At 43.4% G+C, this 20,278-nt stretch overlaps 1 protein-coding gene across 1 annotated transcript in view; it reads left to right on the plus strand.

Moving 5' to 3' along the window:
• pop1 (POP1 homolog, ribonuclease P/MRP subunit) overlaps nucleotides 1–20,278 on the plus strand; it is a 51,205-nt gene that overhangs the window by 26,847 nt on the left and 4,080 nt on the right. Inside the window, exons 12-15 of the mRNA XM_067978094.1 lie at nucleotides 6,420–6,535; nucleotides 9,116–9,307; nucleotides 11,305–11,459; nucleotides 18,209–18,577. Coding sequence (XP_067834195.1) covers nucleotides 6,420–6,535; nucleotides 9,116–9,307; nucleotides 11,305–11,459; nucleotides 18,209–18,577 — 832 coding nt within the window. The remainder of the gene's footprint in view (nucleotides 1–6,419; nucleotides 6,536–9,115; nucleotides 9,308–11,304; nucleotides 11,460–18,208; nucleotides 18,578–20,278) is intronic.

The following is a 20,278-nucleotide window of genomic DNA, read 5'->3' on the forward strand; positions in this document are numbered from 1 at the left end:
TGTTAAACTTATATTGACTCTGGTTTTTTCACACTTGTACGTGCACAGTTCTGGTCTCCATATTACAAAAAGGATATATATGCAAAAAAGAATGACAAAGATGATACCAGAATTGAGAGGGTACAACTATCGGGAAAGACTGAACAGGCTGAGGCTCTCTTTTGAAAAGAGAAGACTGAGAGGTGACCTGATAGAGGTCTTTTAAAATTATGAAGGGGTCCGATAGGGTAGACGTAAAGATGTTTCCACTTTGGGAGGAGGAGGAAGAGAAAGAGTCCAAAACTAGAGGCCTTAAATATAAGATGGTCACTAATAAATCCAATAAGGAATTCAGGAGAAACTTCTTTACTCAGCGAGTAGAATGTGGAACTCACTACCACACAGGGTGGTTGAGGCGATTAGCATAGAGGCATCTAAGGGGAAGCTAGGTAGACATGAAGGAGAAAGGAATATACCGATATGCTGATAGGATTAGATGAAGTAAGGTGGGAGGAGGCTCGTGTAGAGCATAAACACTGGCATAGACCAGTTGGGCCAAATGGCCTGTTTCTGTGCTGTAAAATTCTATGTACACAAGAAATAGGAGCAGGAGTAGGCCATACGGCCTCTCAAGCCTGCTCCGCCATTCAATAGGATCTTTTTTTTTTCATTCATGGGATGTGGGCATTGCTGCAAGGCCAACATTTATTGCCCTGGAGAAGGTGGTGGTGGTGAGCCGCCGCCTTGAACCGCTGCAGTCCATTTGGTGAAGGTACTGCCACAGTGCTGTCAGGTAGGGAGTTCCAGGATTTTGACCCAGCGACAATGAAGGAACGGTTATCTATTTCCAAGTCAGGATGGTGTGTGACTTGGAGGGGAACGTGCAGGTGGTGGTGTTGCCGTGTGCCTGCTGCATTTGTCCTTCTAGGTGGTAGAGGTTGTGGATTTGGGAGGTGCTGTCGAAGAAGCCTTGGTGAGTTGCTGCATTGCATCCTGTGGATGGTACACACTGCAGCCACAGTGCGCCAGTGGTGGAGGGATTGAATGTTTAGGGTAGTGGATGGGGTGCCAACCAAGCGGGCTGCTTTGTCCTGGATGGTGTCGAGCTTCTTGAGTGTTGTTGTAGCTGCACTCATCCAGGCAAGTGGAGAGTATTCCATCACACTCCTAACTTGTGCCTTGTAGATGGTGGAAAGGCTTTGGGGAGTCAGGAGGTGAGTCACTCGCCACAGAATACCCAGCCTCTGACCTGCTCTTGTAGCCACAGAATATATGTGGTTGGTCCAGTTTAGTTTCTGGTCAATCGTGACCCCCATGATGTTGATGGTGGGGGATTCAGCAATTGTATGCTGTTGAATGTCGAGGGGAGGTGGTTAGACTCTTGTTGGAGATGATCATTGCCTGGCACTTGTCTGGTGTGAATGTTCCTTGCCACATGATGTCCAGGTCTTGCTGCATGCGGGCATGGACTGCCACTTCATCGGAAGGGTTGCGAATGGAACTGAATACTGCAATCATCAGCGAACATCCCCACTTCTGACCTTATGGAGGGAAGGTCATTAATGAAGCAGCTGAAGATGGTTGGGCCTAGGACACTGCCCTGAGGATCCCCTGCAGCAATGTCCTGGGGCTGAGATGATTAGCCTCCAACAACTACCACCATCTTCCTTTGTGCTAGGTATGACTCCAGCCACTGGAGAGTTTTCCCATCTGATTCCCATTGACTTCAATTTTACTAGGGCCACACTTGGTCAAATGCTGCCTTGATGTCGAGGGCAGTCACTCTTTCCTCATCTCTGGAATTCAGCTCTTTTGTCCATGTTTGGACCAAGGCTGTAATGAGGTCTGGAACAAAATGGTCCTGGCGGAACCCAAACTGAGCATCGGTGAGCAGGTTATTGGTGAGTAAGTGCTGCTTGATAGCACTGTCGACGACACCTTCCATCACTTTGCAGATGATTGAGAGTAATTTGCTGGAGCGGTAATTGGCCGGATTAGATTTGTCCTGCTTTTTGTAGACAGGGCATACCTGGGCAATTTTCCACGTTGTCGGGTAGACGCCAGTGTTGTAGCTGTACTGGAACAGCTTGGCTAGAGGCACGGCTAGTTCTGGAGCACAAGTCTTTAGCACTACAACTGGGATGTTGTTGGGGTCCGTAGCCTTTGCTGTATCCAGTGCACTCGGCCATTTCTTGATATCATGTGGAGTGAATTGAATTGGCTGAAGACTGGCTTCTGTGATGGTGGAGATCTCAGGAGGAGACCGAGTTGCATCATCCACTCAGCACTTCTGGCTGAAGATGGTTGCAAATGCTTCCCGTGCCGGGCTCTGCCATCATTAAGGATGAGGATGTTTACGGAGCCTCCTCCTCCCGTTAGTTGTTTAATTGTCCACCACCATTCGTGACTGGTTGTGGCAGGGCTTCGATCTGATCAGTTGGATGTGGGATCGCTTGGCTCTGTCTAAAGCATGCTACTTCCGCTGTTTAGCATGCACGTTGCTCTGTGTTGTAGCTTCACCAGGTTGGCACCTCAATTTTAGGTACTCCTAGTGATGCTCCTTGCATGACATCAGCATAGCTGATCTTCGACCTCAACTCCACTTTCCTGCTCAGTCCCCATATCCTTTGATTCCCCTAGAGTCCAAAAATCTATCGACCTCAGCCTTGGATATACTCAACAACTCAGCATCCACAGCCCTCTGGGGTAGAGAATTCCAAAGATTCACAACCCTTTGAGTAAAGAAATTCCTCCTCATCTCAGTCTTAAGTGGCTGACCCCTTATCCTGAGACTATGCCCCTCGTCAAGGGAAACAATCTCTCAGCATCTACCTTGTCAAGTCCCCTCAGAATCTTATGTTTCAATGAGATCGCCTTTCATTCTTCTAAACTCCAGAGAGTATAGGCCCATTCTACTCAATCTCTCATCCCAGGAATCAATCTAGTGAACCTTCGTTGCACCACCTATAAGGTAAGTATATCCTTCCTTAGATAAGGAGACCAAAACTGTGCACAGTACTCCAGGCGTGGTCTCACCAAAGCCCTGTACAATTGTAGCAAGACTTCCTTACTCTTGTACTTTAACCCCCTTGCAATAAAGGCCTATATGCCATTTGCCTTCCTAATTGCTTGCTGTATCTGCATGCTAACTTTCTGTGTTTCTTGTACGAGGACACCCAGATCTCTCTGAAGACCAACATTTAATAGTTTCTCACCCTTTTTAAAAAAAAAAAAAATTCTGTTTCTATTCTTCCTACCGAAGTGAAAAACCTCACATTTCCCCACATTATATTCCATCTGCCGGCACCTTGCCCACACACTTAGCCTGTATATCCCTTTGCAGACTCTTTGTGTCCTCCTCACAGCTTACTTTGCCACCTAGCTTTGCATCGTCCACAAACTTGGATACATTACATTCGGTCCCTTCATCTAAGTCATTAATGTAGATTGCAAGTAGCTGCGGCCGAAGTACTGATCTTTGTGGCACCCCACTAGTTACAGCCTGCTAACCTGAGAATGACTCGTTTAACTCTACTTTCTGTTTTCTGTCCGTTAACAAATCTTCAATCCATGCTAATATATTACCCCCCAACCCCATGAGCCGTTATCTTGCGTAACAACCTTTTATATGGCAACTTATCAAATGCCTCTTGGAAATTCAAATATACTACATCCACTGGTTGCCCTTTATCTATCCTGCTAGTTACATCTTCAGAGAACTCTAATAAATTTGTTAAACATGATTTCCCTTTCATCAAACCATGTTGACTCTGCCTAATCATATTATGATTTTCCAAGTGCCCAGTTACCACTTCCTTAATAATGGATTCCAGCATTTTCCCGACAACTGATGGCAGGCTAACTGGCCTGCAGTTCCTTGTTTTCTCTCTCCCTCCTTGGATAATGCTGTTACATTTGCTACCTTCCAATCCATTGGGACAGTTCCAGAATCTAGGGAATTTTGGAAGATCACAACCAATGTATCCACTATTTCTGCAGCCACTTCATTTAGAACCCTAGGATGTAGGCCATCAGGTCCAGGGGATTTGTTGGCTTTTAGTCCCATTAGTATCTCTCGTACCTTTTCCTCTACTGTTATTAATTACTTTAAGTTCCTCACTCTCATTAGTCCCTTGGTTCCCCACTATTTTTGGTACGCTTTTTGTGTCTTCTACTATGAAGACAGATGCAAAATATTTGTTTAACGTCTCTGCCATTTCTATGTACCTCATTATAATTTCCCCTGTCTCAGCCTCTAAGGGACCAACGTTTTTACTTTTGCTACTGTCTTCCTACATACATGTAGAAGCTCTTATAATCTGTTTTTATATTTCTTTCTAGTTTAGTCTCCTGTATTCTCCCTTTTTATCAATTTTTTGGTCATCTGTTGGTTTGCTGGTTTCTAAAACTCCCAATCCTCAGGCTTTCTACTGTTCTTCGCAACATTATTAGCCTCTTTGTATCTAATACCATCCTTAACGTTGTTAGCCACGGATGGATCACTTTTCCCATGGAGTTTTTAGTTCTCAATGGAATGTGTATTCATTGAGAATTATGAAATATTTCTGTAAATGTCAGCCATTGTTTATCTACCATCATACCTTTTTAATCTAATTTCCCAATCTACCTTAGCCAACTCGCCTCTCATACCGATGTAATTGGCTTTATTTAAGTTTAAGACTTTAGTTTCGGACTTAAGTATGTCACTCTTGAACTCAATGTGAAATTCATCATATTATGATCACTCTTCCCAAGAGGATCCTTTACAATGTGATTACTAATTAACTAATATCTCATTACACATTACAAGATCTAAAATTGCCTGTTCCCTTGTTGGTTCTGTGACCTATTGTTCTGGGAAACTGTCTCAAATGCATTCCAGAACTCGTCCTCCAGACTAGCTTTGCCAATTTGGTTTGCCCAGTCTATATGAAGATTAAAGTCCCCCACGATTATTGCATTATCTTTGTTACAAGCTCCTATTATTTCATGATTAATACTCTGATCAACGGTATCGCTACTGTCAGGGGACCTATAAACTACTCCCACCAGTGTTTTCTGCCCCTTATTATTTCTTATCTCCCACCCATACTGATTCTACTTCCTGATCTTCCGAGCCAAGATCCTTTCTTACTACTTTCCTTATGTCATCCTTTATTAGGGCTACCCCCACCACCCCCACCTTTCCATTCTGCCTGTCTTTTCGAAACGTCAAGTACCCTAGAATATTTAGTTCCCAACCTTGGTCACCTTGCAACCACGTCTCTGTAATGACTATTAGATCAAACCCATTTATTTCTATTTGTGCCACTAATTCATCTATCTTACTACGAATGCTTTGTGCATTCAGATAAAGCGCCTTTAATTTTAAACTTTTTACCATTATTCCCTGCTTTGACCTTATTCGTTGATGCGCTATTTCCGTTAAACTCTCTATCCCTTCCCGTCACACTCTGCTTATCTTTACCCAAATTACTACACTGCTGTATTGCCTTATCTTTTCTGTTTAGGTTTCTAAATTTCCCCTCACCTGACGACTCCTTTTTTTTCCCCCCCGCCACCACCCCCAAACCCCTTTTAGTTTGAAGCCCTATCTACAGCCCTAGTTATTCAATTCGCCAGGACACTGATCCCAGCCCGGTTTAAGTGGAGCCCGTCCCAACGGAACAGCTCCCTCTTTCCCCAGTACTGGTGCCCATGCCCCATTAATTGAAACCCCCTCCTCCCACACCACTGTGAGCCATGCATTTAACTCTCTGATCTGCTTGACCCTATGCCAATTTTCACATGGCTCAGGTAGTAAGCCAGAGATTATTACCTTTTTGAGGTGGTAATTTATTAATTTAGATCCTAGCTCCTCAAACTCCCTCAGCAGCACCTCATTCTTCGTTATACCTATGTCTTTGGTTCCTATGTGGACCACTGGATCCTCCCCCCTCATGCTCCAAGTTCTTCTCCAGCTGTGAGGAGATGTCCTTAACCCTGGCACCAGGCAGGCAACACAGCCTTCGGGACTCCTGCTCGTGACTGCCGAGAACAGTATCTATCCCCCTGACTATACTATCCCCTAACACGACCACATTCCTTTTTACTCCCCCTCCACTTGAATGGCCCCCTGTACCATGATGCCATGGTCAGTTTTCCCAGTATGTATAACCTTCTCGCGCTCTCGCTCTCTTGCTAACCACTTTGTTTTGGAGATGTTTCAACACTAATCGGTAATTTGTAAAACAAGTTTATTATTGTGATTTTTTTTTTTTTCCCCCCCCCCCCCTTTCTGCTCTCGTGCCCCACAACTTTTCTGCTCATGTCCAGAAAATTACATGCTTATACATTGCTTGTAGGAAATGTGCAACATAAGTGTGAACTGTATTTGCATTCTGTATATATTTGTGATTGGTGCATGCATTTTTTGTAATTATTTTCCCCTTGCATTGTAGATCTGGAAAAGACAAGGGAGTTGTGTCTGAAAGGAGTTGGTGCAGAGTGTGCTCAAAGTCAAATCTGGGACCCGAATGTGCGAAATATTGTCACAGAAACGAAAATTTCTGAACAGGTAATTTAACTGCAATGAAAGAGCAAAATAATTGCAGTGGAAAAATACTGTTCATGATTACACTTCTTTCCAAATGTCTTCCCACACCCTTGGAAGGTTGACTTGCGCTGCTGTGCAGTTTCATTGCAGCTTTCAGCAACCCCCCCTGACCTTGCCCCGGTACTTTGCCCTTTCTTCATGTATAATGCCAATTCTTCATGTGTGAACATAGATGGTGAGTATCAGCTGTGCACTTGATTGTGGCTTCATCACAGCTGAGCTGGATTTTCCCTTCACCCAACATCTACACGCGCCTGATTCCAGCATATTACATAGAAACGGGCCGTCCGGTCCAACTAGTCGATGTTTATGCTCCACACGAACCTCCTCCCACCCTACTTCATCTAACCCTATCTGCATAACCTGCTATCCCTTTCTCCCTCATGTACTTATCTAGCTTCCCCTTAAATGCATCGATGCTACTCACCTCAACCACTCCATGTGGTAGCAAGTTCCACATTCTAACCTTTTCTGGGTAAAGAAGTTTCTCCTGAATTCCTTATTGGATTTATTAGTGACTATCTTATATTTATAACCCCTAATTTTGGATTCCTTCACAAGTGGAAGCATCTTCTCTACGTCTACCCTATCAAACCCCTTCATAATTTTAAAGACCTCTATTAGGTCACCTCTCAGCTTTCCCTTTCTAGAGATTAGAGCCCCAGCCTGCTCAGTCTTTCCTGATAGATGTATATGTTGGTACCATGAGTGGAGGCCCTGCCTTTTTCCCTTTGCCAGGGATGCTGAGGACAAATATAGCCCTGTCTGAGATCAGCTAACTCAGCACTTACTGAAGATGAAGCTTGGGCCCTTCCTGTATGGCTCAGCTGCTTCCTGAATAAACCTGCTGATCCATCAGGAAATCCTTATGCTTCTACAAATCCTGGAGTATTTAACCTTTTTTTCCATCAGTCAGATTAAATATTTTGTAAATCCAACACTGTCCAGATGTGTTCATATTGCCAATTAGAGGCACTGCACCGGTTAGTACTCTTTACCTCCCCAGACTCTTCAAACTACAGTTTTTTGTTTCTTTTAACTCTCATCTGACAATCTTGTCTATAAAGTTTCTGTCAGACCTATACATCCTCCCATGTTAACCATTCCAGCTGTACATTGCAAGGATTCATTTACTTTTGTTAGTTACCATTTTTAAAAAAATAAGTGGAACATGTGGTTTTCCAGTACAGTATTTGCTTTCATTGTGACATGCTTACTACAGCACACATTCCTCCAATAAGTAAATTCCACACAGTACTGGTATCTTTTTATAGTGAATGAATTAATGTAATAGAGGTGGCCAAGACACATTATAGCCAATTTTAATTATTACTTTTTTAATAATACAAGTTGGAACCATATGCGGTGTTGATTTTATTAATCCTTAGTGGATACATATTGTGCAATTCTTACTTTTGACTAGATCTGATTGGGTCAGAAGTTAGTTTGTAAAAAAAAAAAAATGGGTTTCAAGAATGTATACTGTCCAAGGAAATCTGTGGTAATATAGGTACTAGCTTTTTGGTTCTAAGCACTGCTGTTTAGTATATTTTTAGTATCGCTGCATTGAATTTTTTTTTTCTGGGCAGGCATCAAGAGCTCAAGAGACACTCCATTGATGTTGCAGTTGAAGTTTATATTAAAAATCTATTTGCGACATGTTTTCATAGCTGGATTATGTTTGCCTCTGTGTGCATTGTGTATAGTCTATTCTCAACCAGCAATATTTTATATTGTCACATTCCATTTATCAACAGCCGTTTTCTTTTTATACCCCACTACAAATGATATTTTCTTAGAATGCTGAATTGAATTCATTAACTCTTCTGCATCCTGTAGTATCATCATTCATGCAAATGTGATAGATTCAGCAACAACCCAGCCCCAAATGGACAGAACTGATAAAGGGTACACAACTGAAACATCATGACCTGTGTTTTCTCTTTACACAGGAATTGACTAACCAGCTGTGTATTTCCAGCATTTTGTGTTTTTATTTCAGTATTGTGAAACTGTTTCCCATTCAGTCACGATCACTGAACTGTTTCGCTGCTCAGGAGCTGCTTCAAATGCACATTTTTAATACCAGGCTTGCCACGGGCACATACCCAAAGTGTGGGTATATGGAGAGCGCTTGATGTGTAATATGTTTTATTTAATAAGTTCCAGGTTTGTGTTACATGGAATGCTTTTTCACGGAGTAGTTAAGGCAGAGACTGCTGCCTCTTTTACTGGGTGAATAGATAAATATTTGAAGCAGAGGAAGATGTGTGGGAAGAGTGGGCCAGTGGCATTAGTTTTGGATTGCTCTAGCAAAGAGCTGGTAAAGAAACGATGGGCCAAAGAGGTTCCTTCCGTGGTTCTATAAAACAAATCTGCAATGAAGCTTTAAACCTCTCATTAGTCATTCCCAACCAACAAAAAATAAATCAGCATTTTTTTAAATTTTAAAAATGCTTTAAAATGAAAAGAAAAGAAAATGTGACGTTGACATATGTCCACTATCAAGTTAAAGATGCTGTTATTTGTATTGTGTTCCAGGAACTGAACCGGATGAGAAGCAAACTCTTAGTCCCTGGGACTCGTCTGGATCTGGGGCCACAAGAATCCAAGATTCCCATCCTGTTAGTGCAGCAGCCTGGGAAGGTGGCTGGAGAAGAGCACACAGGTTGGGGGAGTGGCTGGGATATCCTAATCCCAAAAGGATGGGGAATGGCGTTCTGGATCCCTTTGGTATTAATACATGCAGTAATACCCAATTTAAACCCTGTGTATATAAGGTGTACCAGTCGTTCTCAGCAATAATTGGGTTGGGTCACTGAAGTCATTTCCAAATGGTCTAGAATCATGGAATCTACAGCACGAAGGGAGGCCAATTGACTCGTGCTGGCCCTCTGAGCTATCTACTTAGTTCTATTCCCCTGTCCTTTCTTCATAACTTTTAAAATTTTCTTTTTCAAATATTTATCTATATGTCTTTTATAAGCTATTATGAATTCTGCATCCACCACTATTTCTGGAATGACATTTCATGTCCTAACAACCCACTATGTAAAGAAGACAAAATTCCTAAGCTCCCCCTTCATTCTTTTGGTGATTGTTTACATTTATTTGCTCTAGTTACTGACTCACCAACTAATGGAAATAGTTTGTCCCGATTTGCCTGATCTAAAACCATTCATCATTTTGAGCATCTCTATCAGAACACCTCTTATTTTCTTTGCTCTAATGAAAAGAGCCCCAGTTACTCTAGTCTCTTCTCATAACTAAACTTCTCTCATACCTAATATCATAATGAATCTCTTCTGACCCCTCTCCATGGCCTTAATATCTTTGTGCCCATCTTTAATGATATGTATAGGTTTAGCATTATCCCTTTGCATTTGTACTTGACGCCCCTGTTTATAAAACCTGGGATCCCATTTGCCTTTTTTAGCAGCTTTATCAACTTTTCTTACTACTTGTAAAGATTTGTCTAGCTGGACTCCAAAGTCTCAAAGTCTGTCTGCTCCTCTACTGCTTTTATAGTTTTACCATTTAGTGTATCTGTTGTCTTGTTGTTCTTTGTTCCAAAATGTCACATCACATTTCTCTGCAATTAGTTTCATTGAACATCTATTTGACTAATCTACAAACCTGCCAGTGTCCTCCTGAAGTTGCCTACAGTTAACCGTGCTCCCTATTTTTGTTTTGCCTGTAAATTTTGATGTTGCATTTCATATATCCAAGTCCAGATTATTTACTTGTACAATGAGAAGACCAACAGTGCCAACATCTCACCCTGGGGAAACCACATTCCTCTAGTCTGGAAAATATCAATTAACCACTATGTCATTGAGCCAGCTTCCTATCCATGTTACACTTTTTTAATACTGTATACCATAATTTTATCAATAAGCCTCCTATGCAGCACCTTATCAAATGCTCTTTGAAAATCCACTGCATTTCCTTTATCAATATACTGAAATACTTCCTCAAAGAACTCTTATTAAATTTGTGAGACACAATGTAACTTTTACAAATCCATGCTGGCTGTCCTTAATTAACCCAAGTATTTCTAAGTAACTATTAATTTTATCCAATAGTATGGCCTGCAGGAGATCACCCACTACTGATGTTAGACTGACTAGTCTACAGTTACCTGGTTTATCCCTTTCACCATTTTTGAATGGAGGTGCTTCATTGGTAACTGTCCAATACTCTTGCACAATTTTCATTCCCCAGAATGTTTGAATGTGATCAGAGCCCCTGCGATTTCCTCTCTCACTTCACTAGGATGCATTCCATCGAGGCTTGCTGCCTTTTCCACTTTTGAGTTTCACCAATTTTGTCAGCAATACTTCCTTATTACAGTTCCATAACGTAGATAAAGCATGTTTTATATCACTTTTAAATCTTACAAAAGAACCAACTAGCAGTGTTTGCCCTTTTGAATTGTAAAAGAATCATAAAATGATACAGCACAGAAGGCGGCCATTCGGTCCATCATGCCTGTGCCATGCAGACGTTGACAGGGAAATTCCTCTTTTAAAAAGTGCTTTGGATAAGTAACTTTTTTTTGACATGTAGAAATAATTTCTGATGAGCATCCTCGTTGTAATTGCTAATTTTAAAGGACTGTTAAGTCATTGTAATTGATAGAACAGAATATTGTCCATTTTCTCTCAAGGTTTTGAACAATGACTTGTGCATAATTTCACAATGTTTTTTGCTGCTGACCATTTTGTCAGATCTACAGGGGTGCTCGAGCAGGAGGTTTGCAAGAAGGAGCCAAACACTCTCAGTATAAGGGAATTCCACATTTCCCAGATGATTTTCCGGACTGTCCAGCAGGCATCCAGCACAGTAAGGAGACCGAGAAGGAGCTAATAGACAAATATAAGAGGTGAACAACAAGTCAAATTACAGTTAGCAATTTAACTTGGCGTGAAATAAAAACTGAAAATGCACAGCAACTCCATCAACATGTAAAAAGCTAGGTTAACACTTTGAGCCAGATTTTTCTGCCCTGTATCTATTTTATGGCTTAGGTGCAGCACATTCAGGCAAATCAGGTTTGGAAGAGTGTGCACCCATAATGGAGCCCATCCATTAATTTAACTGAGCAAAAATTTGGATGGTCTCCCTTATGCGCATGTCCTCCTCCCTGCTTGATTTTTCTGTATTTGCTACAGTCTGGCTCTCTCAATACCTTCAAGCAATGAAACAGGAAAATCTGCCTTTTTTTTGCTTTTATTTGACTCCCAGTATTTGCACAGTTTTTTTTTCTAACTGCAGTCCTACTTGTTATAAATTTCAAAAGCTTTGCATGGAGTGAATCCTGGGCTGCTTTACAGCTTCACTCAGTGTGATTCTCTGCTCAGCTGGAGCACCATTTGGTTCTGCCAGTTTTCTGTGTTTCAAAATGTAATACTCTGCTGCCAAATGTTGCCTTGTCTAGCTAGCTACCTGGCGTTTCTTCCTTAATTAAGACATCTAGATAAACCTTGCATTGTGCTTATGTCACAATTCAGACCTGCGTCATGTTGCAGTGCTTTCAGATTCATCATTTACCTGTCCTGCTTTTCCTGAAGTTTTGTCTGTGCTCTGCCTTTCTGGTAGTATCACTTGAAGTGCATTTATTTAATTGGAATGCAGCAGGCATGACCAGAAAATGTATGTTTTTGTGGCTTTATTTTATCTTGCTAATAGCCAAAATCAAGAAAATAGACTTTTAAATGTATCTTTTCAAAAATACTTATCCATCATCCCTTTTAAAAGCTATTATTGACTCTTTCCACCACTGTTTTGTACACACCAAAATAAAAAATTGTCTAAACAGCTCCCTTGGTTCTTGGGTTAACATCGGTGATTGGTAACACTAAGAATTTCTTACGTCTTCTTGCAAAAAAAAATATTTGGGCAGTCATCTGAACGTGGGAATGACTTATTTCTGCCAGTTGGTAGTGAGTTTGATCTTTTGAACCACCACCGAGGCAAATACACTGGTTCACCTGCGGCTAAAAGTTTTAATATTCACATATTAACGATTTGGAGGAGGGGACCGAGTGTAACATATCAAAGTTTGCAGATGATACAAAGATGGGAGGGAAGGTGGAGAGTGAGGAGGACATAAAAAACCTACAGGGGGATATAGACAGGCTGGGTGAGTGGGCGGAGATTTGGCAGATGCAATACAATATTGGAAAATGTGAGGTTATGCACTTTGGCAGGAAAAATCAGAGAGCAAGTTATCTTAATGGCGAGAAACTGGAAAGTACTGCAGTACAAAGGGACCTGGGGGTCCTAGTGCAAGAAAATCAAAAAGTTAGTATGCAGGTGCAGCAGGTGATCAAGAAGGCCAACGGAATAGAGTCATAGTTATACAGCACGGATAGAGGCCCTTCGGCCCATCGTGTCCGCGCCGGCCATCAAGCCCTGTCTACTCTAGTCCCATATTCCAGCATTTGGTCCGTAGCCTTGTATGAGCATTTCAAGTGCTCATCCAAATGCTTCTTGAATGTTGTGAGGGTTCCTGCCTCCACAACCCTTTCAGGCAGTGAGTTCCAGACTCCAACCACCCTCTGGGTGAAAAAGTTCTTTCTCAAATCCCCTCTAAACCTCCCACCTTTTACCTTGAATCTATGCCCCCTTGTTATAGAACCCTCAACGAAGGGAAAAAGCTCCTTAGTATCCATCCTATCTGTGCCCCTCATAATTTTGTACACCTCAATCATGTCCCCCCTCAGCCTCCTCTGCTCCAAGGAAAACAAACCCAATCTTCCCAGTCTCTCTTCATAGCTGAAGCGTTCCAGCCCTGGTAACATCCTGGTGAATCTCCTCTGCACCCTCTCCAAAGCGATCACATCCTTCCTGTAGTGTGGCGACCAGAACTGCACACAGTACTCCAGCTGTGGCTTAACCAGTGTTTTATACAGCTCCATCATAACCTCCTTGCTCTTATATTCTATGCCTCGGCTAATAAAGGCAAGTATCCCATATGCCTTCTTTACCACCTTATCTACCTGTTTCGCCGCCTTCAGGGATCTGTGAACTTGCACACCAAGATCCCTCTGACCCTCTGTCTTGCCTAGGGTCCTCCCATTCATTGTTTATTCCCTTGCCTTGTTAGTCCCTCCAAAGTGCATCACCTCGCACTTTTCCGGGTTAAATTCCATTTGCCACTGTTCCGCCCATCTGACCAACCCATCTATATCGTCCTGCAGACTGAGGCTATCCTCCTCGCTATTTACCACCCTACCAATTTTTGTATCATCAGCGAACTTACTGATCATACCTTTTACATTCATATCCAAGTCATTAATGTAGACCACAAACAGCAAGGGACCCAGCACCGATCCCTGTGGTACCCCACTGGCCACAGGCTTCCAGTCACAAAAACAACCTTCGACCATCACCCTCTGCCTTCTGCCACTAAGCCAGTTTTGTATCCAAAGTGCCAAGGCACCCTGGATTCCATGGGCTCGTACCTTCTTGACCAGTCTCCTGTGGGGGACTTTATCGAAGGCCTTACTGAAATCCATGTATACCACATCCACTGCGTTACCCTCATCCACACGCCTGGTCACCCCCTCAAAAAATTCAATCAAATTAGTCAGACATGATCTTCCCTTGACAAAGCCATGTTGACTATCCCTGATTAATCCTTGCTTCTCCAAGTGGAGACTAATTTTGTCCTTCAGAATTTTTTCCAATAATTTTCCTACCACTGATGTTAGGCTCACTGGCCTGTAGTTCCCCGGTTTTTCCCTACTCCCCTTCTTGAATAATGGTATTACATTCGTGGTTCTCCAGTCCTCTGGCACATCCCCTGTGGCCAGAGAGGTTCTGAATATATGTGTCAGAGCCCCCGCAATCTCCTCCTTTGCCTCACACAGTAGCCTGGGATACATTTCGTCCGGGCCTGGGGATTTATCCATTTTTAGGCCTGCTAAAACCGCCAATACCTCCTCCCGCTCGATGTTAATATGTTCGAGTATATCACAGTCCCCCTGCCGTATTTCTATGTCTACATTGTCCTTCTCCATAGTGAAAACAGATGCAAAAATTCATTTAGAACCCCTCCTACATCTGCCGGCTCCACACATAGATTGCTATTTTTTCCCTAGTCATCCTCTTACCCTTAATATACTTATAAAACATCTTAGGATTTTCCTTTATTTTGCTCGCCAGTGTTATTTCATGGCCCCTCCTTGATCTCCTAATTTCTTTTTTAAGTATCCCCCTGCACTTTTTGTACTCCTCGAGGGCTTCCTCCGTCTTTAGCCTTTTGTATCTGCCAAAAGCCCTCCTTTTTTTCCTAATCCATTCTCGTATATCCCCTGACATCCAAGGTTCCCTGGAGTTCTTGGAACCACCCTTGACCTTTACGGGAACATGTTGCCATTGTATGGTCTCAATCTCCCTTCTGAAAGACTCCCATTGCTCCGATGCGGATTTTCCTACAAGCAGCTGATCCCAGTCCATTTTGGCCAGATCCTGCCTTATCCTATTAAAATCGGCCTTCCCCCAATTTAGAACCTTTATTTCCGGCCCCTCCCTGTCCTTTTCCATGACCACCTTAAATCTCACCGAATTATGGTCACTGTCACCGAAGTGCTCACCTACTAGCACTTCTTCCACTTGGCCGGCCACATTCCCTAGAATTAGGTCCAGTACCGCCCCCTCTCTTGTAGGACTTTCTACATGCTGGCTCAAAAAGCTCTCCTGGATGCACGTTAAGAATTTTGTACCCTCTAAGCCTTTTACACTCTGAGTATCCCAGTTAATATTGGGGAAGTTGAAATCCCCCACTATTATTACCCTATTATTTGCACAATTTTCTGAGATTTGCCTACATATCTGTTCCTCTATCTCCCCCTGACTGTTTGGGGGCCTATAGTACACTCCCATCAAAGTGCTTGCCCCCTTTTTGTTTTTAAGCTCCACCCATATGGCCTCATTAGAGGAACCTGCTAATATATCATCCCTCCTTATGGCAGTAATTGATTCTTTAATTAATATTGCGACCCCCCCCTCCTCTTATACCTCCCCCTCTGTCTCGCCTGAAGATTCTGTACCCCAGAATATTGAGCTGCCAGTCTTGCCCCTCCCTCAACCATGTCTCTGTGACAGCAACAATATCATACTCCCATGTGTTTATCAACACCTTCAGTTCATCCACCTTATTCGCAAGACTCCTTGCATTAAAATAGATGCCATCCAGCCTTGCCCTCACATATTTGCCCTGTCTTCCAAGCTGACTTTTTTCCTCTATATTTGGCTGCACATCACCCCCTATTGTAGCTCCACTCTGTATCCCATCCCCCTGCCAAGTTAGTTTTAAACCCCCCCCCCCCCCCCCCAACAGTGCTAGCAAACCTCCCCACAAGGATATTTGTCCCGCTCTGGTTCCAGTGCAACCCGTCCGACTTGTACAAGTCCCACCTTCCCCAGAAGCAGGCCCAGTGATCCAGGAAACTGAAACCCTCCCTCCTGCACCAACTCTTTAGCCATGCATTCATCTGTTCTATCCTCCTATTTCTATACTCACTAGCCCATGGCACTGGGAGTAATCCAGAGATTACAACCTTTGAGGTCCTGCTCTTTAATCTGCTACCTAGCTCCCTAAATTCTTGATGCAGGACCTCATCTCCCTTCCTACCTATGTCGTTGGTCCCAATGTGGACCACGACCTCTGCCTGCTCACCCTCCCCCTTGAGAATGCCCTGTAGCCGCTCAGTGACATCCATGACCCTGGCACCAGGGAGGCAACAAACCATCCTGGAGTCACGTTTACGGCCACAGAAACGCCTGTCTGTTCCCCTTACGATAGAATCCCCTACCACTATAGCTCTTCCACTCTTTTTCCTCCCAGCCTGTGCAGCAGAGCTACCCCTGGTGCCAGGAAGTTGGCTGCTGCTGCCTTCCCCTGATAAGTCATCCCCCTCAACAATATCCAAAGTGGTATATTTGTTTGAGAGGGGGACGGCCACAGGGGACCCCTGCACTGCCTGCCTGCTCCTCTTACTCTGCCTGGTGGTCACCCAATTACTTCCTGCCTGTACAACCTTTACCTGCGGTGTGACCATCTCACTAAACGTGCTATCCACGACGTTCTCAGCATCGTGAATGCTCCTTAATGAATCCATCCGCAGCTCCAGTGCCGCAATGCGGTTTGTCAGTAGCTGCAGCTGGATACATTTCCCGCACACATGGTCGTCAGGGACACCGGAAGGGTCTCTGATTTCCCACATAGAGCAGGAAGAGCATAACACGGGGCTGGGCTGTCCTGACATGACTTACCCTTTAACTAATTAATTCAAATTAAATGAATCCCACCAATTTCACTTCAATTAAAAGGTATACTCAAGGGCCCTTGCTGAACAGCAGTCCCCCACTACACAACAGAGACCCGAGAATCCACAAACTCTAACCTTAGACAAATTCAGCAGGAAAATACTCACCAGCCAATCACTTACCTCTTCCTTGGTGACGTCCCACTTGGATTACTTTTTGCTTCTTATTTATCTTAGGTCCAGGAGTTAAGTCCCTGTGATGTCGCACAGTAGTTGTCTCTTGGTGCAGGTCTGCTGCTGCTTTTATTCCACAATCTCAGTCTTCTACTCTCAGGTCCACTACCGCTCTGCAGGAAAAGTTTGGAAAAGCAAGGCAAAGCAGCACCTCCTTCCCCCACTTCACCAAACTCCCACACTATGTTGGCTTTTATTGCTAGGGGGATAGAATATAAAAACAGGGAGGTATTGCTGCAGTTATATAAGGTATTGGTGAGACCGCACCCGGAATACTGCATACAGTTTTGGTGTCCATACTTAAGAAAAGACATACTTGCTCTCGAGGCAGTACAAAGAAGGTTCACTCAGTTAATCCCGGGGATGAGGGGGCGGACATAGGAGGAGGGGTTGAGTAGATTGGGACTCTACTCATTGGAGTTCAGAAGAATGAGAGGCGATCTTATTGAAACATACAAGATTGTGAAGGGGCTTGATCGGGTGGATGCGGTAAGGATGTTCCCAAGGATGGGTGAAACTAGAACTAGGGGGCATAATCTTGGAATAAGGGGCTGCTCTTTCAAAACTGAGATGAGGAGAAACTTCTTCACTCAGAGGGTAGTAGGTCTGGAATTTGCTGCCCCAGGAAGCTACATCATCAAATAAATTTAAAACAGAAATAGACAGTTTCCTAGAAGTAAAGGGAATTAGGGGTTACGGGGAGCGGGCAGGAAATTGGACATGAATTTAGATTTGAGGTTAGGATCAGATCAGCCATGATCTTATTGAATGGCGGAGCAGGCTCGAGGGGCCGATTGGCCTACTCCTGCTCTATTTCTTATGTTCTTATCCCAGATTTGCACTTTCCATAAAGGTTCACCTTTAAGGAGATTAATGAATTAATTTAACGAATGTCTCACCATCTCCCAGTGGGTGTGTGCCATTTAAAAGTCCAGCTGAGAACTAACACAATTCATAACAAACTGAAACTGGCAGATCCAAACCAAGACCATGGAGTCCTGGTTTAGATCATGACCTGTTGTAGTTGCATTGGAGGTTTTTTTTTAAATCCTCTTGGTAATGTTGAAAGATCAAGTTGAAGTTTTATACTTTTTTTTTCTTATTTAACCGAATTTCTGTCTAGGTACCCACCAGCCAAGAGGCCTAACTATATCCATCATGGTACCATGACTCCATTCTGTTGTCCTTGGCAACGACTAGTGGAGGAATGGGAAACGCGGAACAAAGATGATGGTATCAAACCTGGCGTCAGTGGTAAAGAACAAGCACTCGGGTCTGAAGTGCCGGACTCCAACAAGCAACATGCTGGGGAACGTGAAGAGAGCGCATCTGAAGCAATGTCAAATGAAGAAAAAGCTCCAGAGCTGGAGGAGGAAATGGAAGAGGATTCTGAAAATGTTACTGCTCTTGAGCTGAAGGCGGGATGTGAAAATATCCAGAATTCAAGTACTAAAGAAATTCCAGGAGACAGTGGTCATGTTTACGTATTGAGGTCTGTATATGACTTTTTTTTTTATAAGTTCATCAAAAGTCACTGGCTGATTTTGCTAATGAAAATATTCTCCTGAAAGGAGTTCTGCGCCTTTATTGGGCAGTAGCAGTGGAATGGATGATATCATGATCCTGTGATCAAGTAACAAAGTTTAACTGTGGGTAAAATAGCACTCTGCAATAACCACTGTTTCACAGGTGAGTGCAATGAGTAAACTGCAGCTCATCTGTTCCTACCCACCTGCAGGATTGTTGTTTCCATTACTTCAACTAAGCAGGAGACTGGATGCATTAGGGAGCTATTCCTTAATTATCAATTTAAAAGAAATCCTCCTCAGGAACTTGGTACCTACAATTTGCATTTAATACTGTCTTCTCTTCTCGCCATCTCTAGTTTAAATCCAGAAATATGGATGCTAAATTGTCACCTCAGTTCTGCAGTTGCGCTTGGAGCCTCAACGTACCTGAAAGAATACGGCATGAGCTTGTGCTTGTAATGGCACTCAGCCATAACACTGGCAAGCACTGAGCAAGTGCTTTGCCACAGAGACAGAAGAAAAATCAGCTGGGGGGAATGATGTGTGGTCAAGAAGACAAGCAAGGAAAGGGGAGAAAATACACAATCACAAGATAATTATGGATCAGGAAGGCCGTTCCACCTATCACATCCAGAAAGACCCTAAAGTGTCCCTATTGCAGCATCCAATTATTTTTAAAATGGTTCTAGGGTTTTCGCTGCCACTATCTGGGAGTCCATTTCATGTATTGATCACTCTTCGTTTGAAGGTGAACTTCCTGATATTAGTCCTAAATTTGCCTTTTACTATTTTAAGCCTGCGTTTCCCCCTTGTTCTATTTTCACAGTTTAGGTTAAAGTTATTGTTCTACACCACACTTTAATTTAAAATAGTATTTCTGATTAACCCTTTCAGTACCATTGATGGGTGAGTAGAACTTGGTACAGGATAGAGTATGGGCCGCAGAGTTTTGACGAGCTCAAGTTTGGAGGATGTGAGGTCGGCCAGAAAAGCATTGGAACAGTCGAGGCGGGAGGTAATAAAGGCATGGATGAGTGTTTCAGCAGCAGATGGGCTGAGGCAGGGGCAGAGGTGGGTGATGTTACAGAGGTGGATCAGTCTTTGTGATGGAGAGGATATGGGCTCAAAAGCTTAGCTCGGTGTTGAATAGGAAGCCGGGGGTGCGAACAGTCTGGTTCAACCCGAGACGATGGCCGGGATCTCTCGATGGTGGGGACCGAAAGGTGATGGCTTTGGACTTCCCAGTTGTTTAAATGGAGGCGAATGTGGCTTATACAAAGCTGGATGTTGAAGGAGCAGTTTGAAAGCAGAGACAGTGTAGGGGTCGAGAGGTGATGGAGCGGTAGTGCTGGGCGTTCACCATTGTGCGTGTGGAAGCTAGTCCCATGTCTTTGGGTGACGTCACCGAGGGCCAGAATGTGGATGAGAAAGATGAGGGAGCCAAGGATTGATTGGTGTCTCCAGAGGTACTAGTGTGAGGGGTGGGAAGAGAAGCCGTTGCTGGAGATCCTCTGGATTGGATAGATAAAAGTGGAACCTTATGAGGGCAGTCTCACTGAGCTGGACGATGGAGAATAGGTGTTAGAGTCGACCACACCGTCCTCTATCAAAGGCTGCAGAGAGGCTTAGGAGGGAAAATGTATCACAGTCACAGAAGATGTTAT

Source organism: Heptranchias perlo, chromosome 3 (assembly GCF_035084215.1).
Source record: "Heptranchias perlo isolate sHepPer1 chromosome 3, sHepPer1.hap1, whole genome shotgun sequence".
Taxonomy (NCBI): Eukaryota; Metazoa; Chordata; class Chondrichthyes; order Hexanchiformes; family Hexanchidae; genus Heptranchias; species Heptranchias perlo.